General features: G+C 36.5%; 1 protein-coding gene across 1 annotated transcript; it reads right to left on the reverse strand.

Moving 5' to 3' along the window:
- Positions 1-2,369: 2,369 nt before the first annotated feature.
- Positions 2,370-7,485, reverse strand: LOC140150677 (uncharacterized). The gene is made up of 2 exons (XM_072172753.1): positions 7,280-7,485; positions 2,370-3,821 (listed from the first exon to the last, which is right to left on the reverse strand). Exon 2 carries the CDS (start codon positions 3,815-3,817, stop codon positions 2,417-2,419), a length of 1,401 nt encoding a protein of 466 aa, XP_072028854.1. The 5' UTR covers positions 3,818-3,821; positions 7,280-7,485; the 3' UTR covers positions 2,370-2,416.
- Between the last annotated feature and the right edge of the window lie 3,169 nt (positions 7,486-10,654).

Here is a 10,654-nt window from a genome sequence, read left to right on the forward strand (position 1 = left end):
AAAATATCACACAAAACCATGGGCTATCATCCAGATTGGCTTAAAGTTTTGTTATAATCCTCAATATGACAATCTTGGAATAAGCACTTTGCAAAGTCATCTTCAGTAGCATCAATTTTAATGTCTGGTGGCGGCGAGCTGGTACAGCAAGTGCCACGGCACACGTGCAGGCTGTTGAACTAGGCCATACTTTTGGTATGTTCAGTTTTGTTTGCGCAGTCTTTCTTACATCCACATCTGATGATCTCAAGCAATGATTGTGGTGTTGGCGGTTACTCATATGTAATGGAAGATATTGGCGATCAACAATCTGCCAGCCTCAATCTTCTGGAAGCAAATTGTGCCCTTCCACTCTAGTATTTGATAGTAGAGACGAAGACTGCGGTACTTTGCGACAGGCGGATGTTGGTGGTAATGTCAATGCTTCTACAATTTAGCGAGGTGCTAGTTAAAAATTGTCTGTATCTCAGGGTATCTAACCCCTCTGTCGATTCACCATTGTGCAGGCTGACCAGGTCAGTGCCTTCTCTCTACCTCTGATAATGTCCTCTTTAAGATGTTCTTCTGTTTAATTGAATACCTTGACATCAGTGTGCACAAAAGCTGGCATTCCTTTTGATCCTCGAGGGCTACACGCTTCCCAATTCCAAGTAGACGGAATGTGGTTTCACAGCCAAGAACAGCATGGATTAAAAGAATGTGGTTACACAAGCTATTTCACAAATTCACCTTCAACGTTTTGAAGTTGATGTTATGTGCTTTCCGTTCAGCATAGTAGATGAGTATGATCATGACCCCCTTTCCGAGGAAAATGACAGCCCCCTAAACCGATAGTGTTACCCCCTTCAGTGTTCGCAATACCATATGCATACATGCACAGATGCATGGAACTTTGACTCTGTGCATTTAGAATTTTGCCTGTGCATGTAAAATTTTGTGAAAATCAGCCAATTTTTAGGACAAAATCAGAGTTGTGCATGTATTTTTTATTTTTTATTTCGACCCCTGCCCCATTTACAAAAAAAACCAAGTTTATTACAATTAAAATTTTACCAGGATTTGAACTTAACCTTTGGATCCACAGTCGAGAGGATATACTACTATGCTGAGTCGTTCTGCCAGAAATGCATTTGTCCATCATACTTATTGATTACGGAATAAAGCGCATAACTTGTCTATTACTAGTATAATATGTATATATTCTCCGCTCAATAATGAACCTTGCCTCTGACTATGCGGTTCACAGTGTCAACACCCTGTATTATAAATATTTTTTCCATACAGCTCAATACTCCGTTGAAATCAATATTCTATTATTGACACAGATAAAGAAAGTTTACATATGCATTGTGTTTTAGGACGTGCACCTGGAACTTAACTAAATGGGCTAAACGCGTTCCTTTATACCTATAAAGTATAATTGTCATTCTCAAAATTAAATATATCTGAATTTTTACGTTGGATTTCAAATTGTTTACATTAAAAATGCAGTAAAAGATATCCACAGCAAGCTGCAAGGCCCCGCTAATTAGTGTACTGCTTTTCGAGTGAGTGTACTGGAAACAAAACCCTGGTTTTACCTGAAAACAAATTTTTTCTTGTAATAGAAACATCATATGGGGTACTAGAGCATACACAAATCGTAATAATGTGTAGAATATAGAAACGCTGTGGTATCTCATATGATAGTCATGGTATGCTTAGCCTGAGTCGCTCGGCCTATCTCGAACAAAATCGCGATGCGTAGCTGTTAAAAAACGAGAGGATTCGCTGTACTATCATGGCAATTTTTAACACGAAGATATAGGGATGATGACAATGTGCGGTTCCTATGCATATTTTTATCGGTAAAAACATATCGCGAGTCGGGGGGGGGGGGTGTTGTCGTGCACTCAATTTGTGGCACTGTTTCCAAAAAGCTTCTGAAACCTTTTGCTGGACCATTAACTGTTGGCAATATCTTTTGTCTGCAGGCCTCCTTTGACTCGTATAGTTGAACTTGCTTGACATTCAATTCTTTCATGCAGGGACAGGCCTAACGCTGCACAATCTTGCTGTAAATATGGGGTCTTTGAGTGACAGCAATTCTGAATTGCAGTTACACGTACATACAGTGACGGCACCAGAAATTGTTTTGTAGGGGGGTAAGATCTGGGCATTTACGTTCAATAGTTACCATGATTACACTCTAACTTCCTATGATCAAAAAGTTAATCTATTCGATTACGAAGAGGGTCAAATCCAAGTTTAGATTAAAAATTCTTAATCTAATAGATTAAAAGTGAGCTAATCAGAATTAGATTACCATTTCTTAATCTCATATATTAAAATTAAAATCCATTAGAGCGAGTTTCTTGAGTTTTCAAAAAACATCTATCAGACATTCACAAGCCAGCTATCACTGACCACGTTGCCTCTAGCAATCATTTTGTGAATTGTGAATCCTTTCGTGTTTAGTCTTGTTACCTACATCTGAGAAAGTCTTTTCACAATATTTACATTGGTATGGTTTCTCTTTGGTGTGAATCCTTTCATGTACAGTCTTGTTACCTGAATTTGAGAAACTCTTTTCACAATATTTACATTGGTATGGTTTCTCTTTGGTGTGAATCCTTTCATGTCTAGTCTTGTTACCTACATCTGAGAAACTCTTTTCACAATATTTACATTGGTATGGTTTCTCTTTGGTATGAATCCTTTCATGTACATTCTTGCAACCTGAAACTGCAAAACTCATTTCACAATATTTACACTGGTATAATTTCTCGTTGGTATGAATCCTCCTTTCATGTACAGTCTTGTTTCCTGACTGTGAGAAAGTCTTTTCACAATATCTACATTGGTATAGTTTCTCTTTGGTGTGAATCCATTCATGTACAGTTTTAGAACTGTTTTTACTATATTTACATTGATCAGGTTTCTCTTTGGTGTGAATCCTCCTTTCATGTTTAGTCTTGTTACCTACGTTTGAGAAACTCTTTCCACAATATTCACATTGATAAGGTTTCTCTTTGGTGTGAATCCTTTCATGTCTAGTCTTGTCTCCAGCCTGTGAAAAAGTCTTTTCACAATATTTACATTGGTATGGTTTGTCGCTGCTATGAATCCTCCTTTCATGGCCAGTCTTACTACCTGAATCTGAGAAACTCTTTTCACAATATTTACATTGGTATGGTTTCTCTTTGGTGTGAATCCTTTCATGTTTAGTCTTGTTACCAGCATCCGAGAAACTCTTTTCACAATATTTACATTGGTATGATTTCTCATTGGTATGAATCCTCTCATGTCGAGTCTTGTTACCTACATCTGAGAAAGTCTTTTCACAATATTTACATTGGTATGGTTTCTCTTTGGTGTGAATCCTTTCATGGCCAGTCTTGTGACCCGACTGTGAGAAACTCTTTTTACAATAATTACATTGGTATGGCTTCTCTTTGGTATGAATCCTTTCATGTCTAGTCTTATTATTTGCCTGTGAGAAACTCATTTCACAATATTTACATTGGTATGGCTGCTCTTTAGTGTGAATCCTTTCGTGCCCATTCTGTGAACTTGGGCAGGAGAAAATCTTGTTGCAATATTTACATTGGCATGGTTTCACTTTACAAATCCTTTCATGTATAGTGTGTGCTCTGTACCTGCACCTGTTTAATTTTACTCTATGTCTTATCACATGTTCCACATAATATGTCCAATTACTGTAAAACTGTCTGCAGTAGATACATCTGTATGGTTGAAAACTGTTTGCATAATTTGACTCAAGCTGTACCTGATATGTCCTGCCCTGTAAATGCTGAAATAGGAGTCTACTCCTCATGGCTCTGAAATAAGAAAGAAAAGATATATGAAATATGTAAAAAGAATTGATTTAGAAGTAATTGCATGGACATGAAGATGTATAAAGCCATATTGTAACATTTCTTATTAAGACGGTTTATTCAAAATCTTAGATTTTGACAAAACTATGGCAATAAAGTCTTGATTTTTGCAGGATATCTTTGTTTACTCAAGTAAATGACAATCGTGTGAAAACCAGAATTAAAAAAATATTGAGGGCGTCCTCCTCAGCAAATGTTACAATATGGCTTTAAAGGAACATCACAAATTTGAAGTTTTACAAAATGGTGACCCACTGACCCTACATAAAAGTTAAGGTTGAGGATATATCATTTTGGCATGTTAAATGGATCTTGTTATCAATATTACCCTACAGACTCCTGCTGGAATTACAATCACAAATAAATCAATATTTCTACAGCGCGATTTACATCGCAGATGCCCCATTGTGCTTTACAACTATAAAAGGAAATGCACATACATAGACAAATATGAAGAGATTAAAATTACAAGATTGATGAAATTGGATATCAAACACTACACCTGAAAAGTAATCTAAAAAGACTTGAAACAATATACCGGTATTGCAGCAATGACGTTTAAAAACAAATGCCAAACATGTATAAGTACATATTAATCAGGATCTACACTAAGAATTAAAAAGATGTAATCCTTTTTTTCTAAAAGTTTAATATGATTTAAAAGCACATTGTTGGAATACGTGAGTTAGGTTGTATTGCCCCTCGTCTCTGTTCATGGTGGTGCCCTGTTGTCTGATTTTCACTGCTTCTTTGATCCATCGTTTGTATCTGTCTGCCTCTTTGCCTAAAAAAAGAAGCAGTGAAAATCAGACAACAGGGCACCACCATGAACAGAGACGAGGGGCAATACAACCTAACTCACATATTTGACGATCTCCTGAAGAAACCAACTGGCAACCGTGTTGCTAAGCAACAAGAAGTTGTACACAGAAGGTCGTCACCAGGGCTGGAAAAAATGAAAAATTTCCCCGGAAGATGACCAAAATTTCCCTTCAAAACAACAAATTTTCCTCCAAATTCTTATATATAATTTCCCTCCAAACTTCCCAATTTCCCTGGAAGGAGCTTCCCATTTTCCACATTTTTTCCAGGCCTGGTCGTCACAACAACATCCCCGGCAAACACAAAAACGTTTTAAAAACATTTTAAATAAGTTATATTTGGCTTTTGGTTTAGGTAAAAAACGTTTTAAAAATATTAAAATGTCGGGTTATATAAAAGTCATGAAAACGTTTTAAAACGTTTTGTATGAAAACACACTACAACAATATTTTTAAATGTTTTCAAAAAATGTTATTGTATTTTTGCAAAAATTTTTGCCAAATATTGTGTCAATACTGAAATAACATTATGTTAAGATATTTGAACCCAGCAAACACAGAACTGTTCTTAAAATGTTTTTTAAAACCTTTTAATAACATTTAAATGTTGGGTTATAAAGGTCATGAAAACGTTTTTAAAACGTTATTGAAAATATTTTGGGCAAACATTTTTCGCAACATATTTTGTCGACCCCAAAATAATATTCTGTTTAGAATGTTTTGTATCAAGTTTTCAAGAATGTTTTTGGTATGTTATTAAAACGTTTTTATACCCTTAGCCCGACATTTAAACGTTTTCTGTAAAACATTTTTGTTTGCTGAGCAGTAGTCTGTAGATTATCAAAAAATGTTTTTTAAGGTTATGAAAACGTTTTATACTCTTACTTATATTACTTTATATAATCCGACATTTAAACGTTTTCTGACAACCTTTTGCGAATGATGTCGAAAACGTTTTGTGTTTGCTGGGTCAGTGTTGATAAAGAAATCTGACAGATTTCGAAACGTCCACAGTAAGTGCTGTTTTATTGGACTAGAACTATGAAATCCGTCTTTATTTTCAATAACAGTCCTGAAGAACATGTTCAGTAATGTTATGTACTTTATAGTAAACTAACATACCCTGGAAAAATCAAGACTTTAGGTGCTGTAGTTTTGTCAAAATTCAAGATTTTGAACAGACCATACCGCAGGAACCATCATTTTATTATTGCGCTGGAAATATTAGTCGAACACGTACATAATGTGCATAACACAGTATGTATATGGCATGCGGGCATTTGCAACATATCAAAAGAGCCGACACAACTCACGTTCGATTCAAATGAGTGGCTCGCACTGGTGACATATGCGCTGGTATTAATTTATACGGTAGCGATTTTCTGTGTATTGACTTGTCTGTTTGGGCCCAAATTAAAAGAAGGCATATGTGACAGTGAAAACTAACTAACGAACAAAATTACAACATAGCAAAGTGGCCTATGGGGCAGTGTAATACACTACGAGGACTCTAACTTCGAATTCGGTCAGCATTGCAATTTTTTTTGCAACTGGGGTTATTTATTCTATTAATGTTGAAATTTAGCCGGGGAAATTTAGATGAAAGTTCAATCTAATATTTCAATGAGTCAACTGTATCTATTGAGTAAAATTGGCCTATTGTGAACAACTGGTCTAAAATTGTCTTGACGTGCAATTTTAGCAACATTTTGCATGCGATCGCCCATAGTGATCGGCTTTGCTCGAGAAGTCTAGCCAAGAATTTGCTCACCGATAGCTTCACATTCTTGGCTAGAGACTGTTGCATCCAAAATCTAGTCGGATTTGCTGAAGCATGACACCGTGTAAAGCAATAGAAGTTCAGAAGTAAACACAGCCGATCACGACAGGCGATTGCATCAAAAATGTTGCTAAAATTACACGTCAAGACAATTTTAGACTATCCAAAATGGTCTTGCTCAAAAGATACAGTTCAATCATCGAAATAACTTTCATCCAAATTTCAACATTAACAGAATAAATAACCCCTGGTGCAAAAAATTGCACCGCTGTCCGACCGAAAAAATATAGCAAAGCACTCTAGCATCGAATGCGTATCGTGTGCAAATTCGAAGCAAAGTTCTCGAGTAAGATCGGCTGTGTTTATTTCTGAACTTCCATTGCTTTACACGGTGTTATGCTTCAGTGAATCCGACTTTGAATGCAAAGGCCTCTGCTTTACTCTGGCATCGAATAAGAAGCTATCAGCACGGTGAGCAAATTCGTGGCTTCTCAAGCAATAATTTAGTGACCTATCATCAGCCATACATGCATGGTTCAGCTGAAAGGCATGTATTAAAGATAAGGCATTTACATGAATCTCTAATTTATATATTATATTGACAGTATAAAAATTTGTTACGGTACATGCATTTATATCCTTCACTTTTAAGCAATTTATAAACAATTTTATTCTTTAAACTTGCGCTGGGATCACTGAATGGGACTGTAAAAACTAAGAGTCAGGAACTCATGATCATCATTTAAACTAAAGAGTCATGAACTCGTGATCATAATTTAACAAAAAATAAGTAAGCTTACCTGCTAGTGCTAGTGCCATCCAAGGTCGATTTTGAATTGGATGCGATTTCCAATATTACCCTATCCCCTCACGCAAGTGTAATGTAACTAGAGCTGATTACTGAGTGTGACCCAAAACACACGATGTAATTTGTACTGAAATTAGGCCGAATCTATCCTGAAATAGTGACAAATTCAACACAATTTTTCAATTAGGTTCATGGGTGACGAGCTCTCTGTGCAGTGAAGTTGAGGTTAAGGGCGCACGCCACCAAATAATTTTCGGTTGCGCGACTTCAGAAAAATGTCACACCGGGCCTGTGCAATAATTATGAGCCCTGGGGAGGGTCTTTTTTTTTTTTTTTTGGGGGGAGATATTTTTGGCGAGCCGAAAGGGGGGGCAAGCAATTTTTGGCTATCCGACAGGGGGCAAGCCATTTTTGGCACACTAGGCGCCGCCTTTTAAATAAAACGCTCTAGGGAGTGTTCATTAATACTTTTGTAAGGGGGCTGGTAAAAAGGGAGGGGCCAAAATGTTTTTAGGTGACACTCTATATCACGTTTGACATGGGCAAGTTGGGGTTTTCAGTGCTTTTGTTTGAAAAAATGATGGCACTTAGTGCACACATATCGTTATGAATTCGGCAGAGTGACGAATCGAGAATTTTGAGCAAATTGAGTTTTTGTATGCTTATTATTATGTTTCAAGTTATCTTTTATTTCCACCAACAATTAATGGTAAATCTTACTCACCGGCGTAGTTATTGAAATTTTGATTCGGACGAATCGCGCCTAAGTGCGATAAATGAATTCGGTAGACACTGGTCGTTAGCTGTACAAATCATGTTGATCTATATAGTATTGTATAGCGGAAACCCCGAATTTTCTATATTACATGTCCTATACTAATATATTTGATACCAACGTATAGCTGTAGGTATCTTCTATCCAGTGATACCAAAAATAAGTACAAACATTCCCCACATGATATTGCTGTGGTTTAATAATGTGAGTGCGCGGCCGGGAAATTGGAAAATACCGGAAAATCGTACGCAAAATATAAGCCAATATTGTTATTTTTGCTTTAAAATCCCCGAGTTTTTGCTAAATATTACAGGGATGACTATTTATAACTTATATAGCAACTTAAGTCTACATAGCCTTAGGACAACCAGTAATTTCTACACAAAAGCCCCAAATCCAGAATGCGTGCTCATCTATCGTTTACACGTAGTTGAATGCGTATTCGACCTCTCTCTGCGCAGTGATAGAGATATTTTGGCTACAGCATAAAGCCGAATAGCTGTTAAAACGCGTTTTGAGGGATATATCGATTGTTTCAGAACATGCAAGTATTGTAAATAATTCGTGTACATTCACTTCTATAATATACATTTCAAATGAGTGCTCACGAATGTTCTAAATTTTTAGAAGGCTCAATGGAATGGTACCAAGATTTTCAAACGCCGTTTACTCAGAACAGCAATTTTGTGTTTTCGGCACTCTGCCGTATTCATAACGAATTATCTATTAATTAATATAACATTAAAGATGATCATCTCGGTTGGTCTAGGAACGAAATTCAAAATTGACGATATTTTTGCAAAACGAATTAATCTGCAAGAAATTTTGGTGCATAAACATATATGTGTAACCAGAGATTACCAGTGGTATAAAAATCCCAACATTTTTTGAGAAAAATGGGGGAGGGGGGGGGGATGATGCCCTTTTAAACATTCAATTTGACCACACATCAACGTCAATCGAGTAATATTTTTTCAAGCTGATTTAAAGCCCTAATGTATGATTTCCTTCTAATTTCAAATTTGTTATTTTCAATTAAAAATGCTAACTTTCGTAGCCCTGACTTGTTGTCAAGTTCATTTTATGCGAAAACCCTGGTAATGGAAAGAGCACTTTGCTATCAACATTGGAATTTGCATCATATTCTTACTCGCACATCTGCTCCCATCCCCACATAAACACCCACCCGCACAAATACACCAATACCGTAAACGTTCGCCTAAGGCTGAGTTCACATAGAAGTATACGGTATACGGTAGTCGCTATACGAAATACGCTCATTCGATCAGGCTGAGTTCATATAGGGTATACTATGTGAACTCAGCCTGATCGAATGAGCGTATTCATATAGCGAATAACCAATATGTCAGTTACCCATTTTCTTCGTCTTATCAAATGCTTGTAACTTTACTTCTTGAGGTCACATTGCATTCAATGAGGTGTCATAATGTGCAGAATTAGATAGTGCATCTATTAAAAAAATGAATTTACCCACATATGGTTTAGGTTTTTAAAATTTGGACGGTAAAAGCTGCACTAAAATCGCACACGCGCGATTCCCACTATACTATACTAAACGCAGGTATACGGCCTTTTCGAATAGCTCTTATGTGACCCGGTACTATGAAATTACCTTGCTCGAATTAAGCTATACGCGTGCACCTACAAAACGTGCATCGTATACCCGAATAGTATACTTCTATGCGATCGTAGCCTTATGTGACCCGGTACTATGAAATTGCCTTGCTCGATTTAAGCTATACGCGTGAACCTGAAAAACGTGCACCGTATACCCGAATAGTATACTTCTATGTGAACGCAGCCTAATGGCGCTTTTGGATTCTTGATTCTTAGAAATGTGAGAGCGCCATCCTTGTAAAATCTCAACAGCATTAAGGGTACGTGTATGTTAAATTGAGCAACCTGGACATAATGCCTCAGAAAAAAATATCGTGACATGACCCAATACTTTAGGTCACTAGGTTAGGTGTTAGAGCAGCAAATGTTTTGGGGTTTCTTCAGGTATTCTTTCTCAAAGTGCCATTGGACTTAATTTGTAAATCGATTCATACCTTATACCTAACTCATTTTGGTAAATCTTTTTATAACATTGTAATTTCTTCATATTTTTTTAATATTCTTCAGTTCAAACTTACACCCTTCTATTGTCTGACCGGTTAGCTCAGTCGGTAGAGGGTGCGCCTTCATGGTGAATGGTACTGGTTCGAATCTTGATTTCTACCCCCACTTTTATGTGAAGAAGGGTCAAGAAATGTTTTCGGATTTCGTCCTCATTTTACGAACGAAATATTGTGAATTTTTTTAAATTAAATTAAATTTTAATTTTCTTATTTTTTTAAAGATAAATAGGCACTGTGAACAAACGGCAACAAAAACCGCTGACAAAATTTGCTCCACCTGCTACCTATCAATGCGTGATATATTCCACTACATTTAACAGTTAAACATGTTAAATGACCTTTGAAAAATAGAACGGCCTCAATGTTTCAAATTGTGTAACTACATTACTTTATTCATTTATGCATAATAAATGAGCAGCTATTTTTTCTTTTCTTAAAAGGATCGAACCCA

Source organism: Amphiura filiformis, chromosome 4 (genome assembly GCF_039555335.1).
Source record: "Amphiura filiformis chromosome 4, Afil_fr2py, whole genome shotgun sequence".
Taxonomy (NCBI): Eukaryota; Metazoa; Echinodermata; class Ophiuroidea; order Amphilepidida; family Amphiuridae; genus Amphiura; species Amphiura filiformis.

Excerpts from the sequence above, each read along its gene's own strand:
- LOC140150677 (XM_072172753.1), bottom strand. The coding sequence starts at position 3,817 with ATGAGGAGTAGACTCCTATTTCAGCATTTACAGGGCAGGACATATCAG.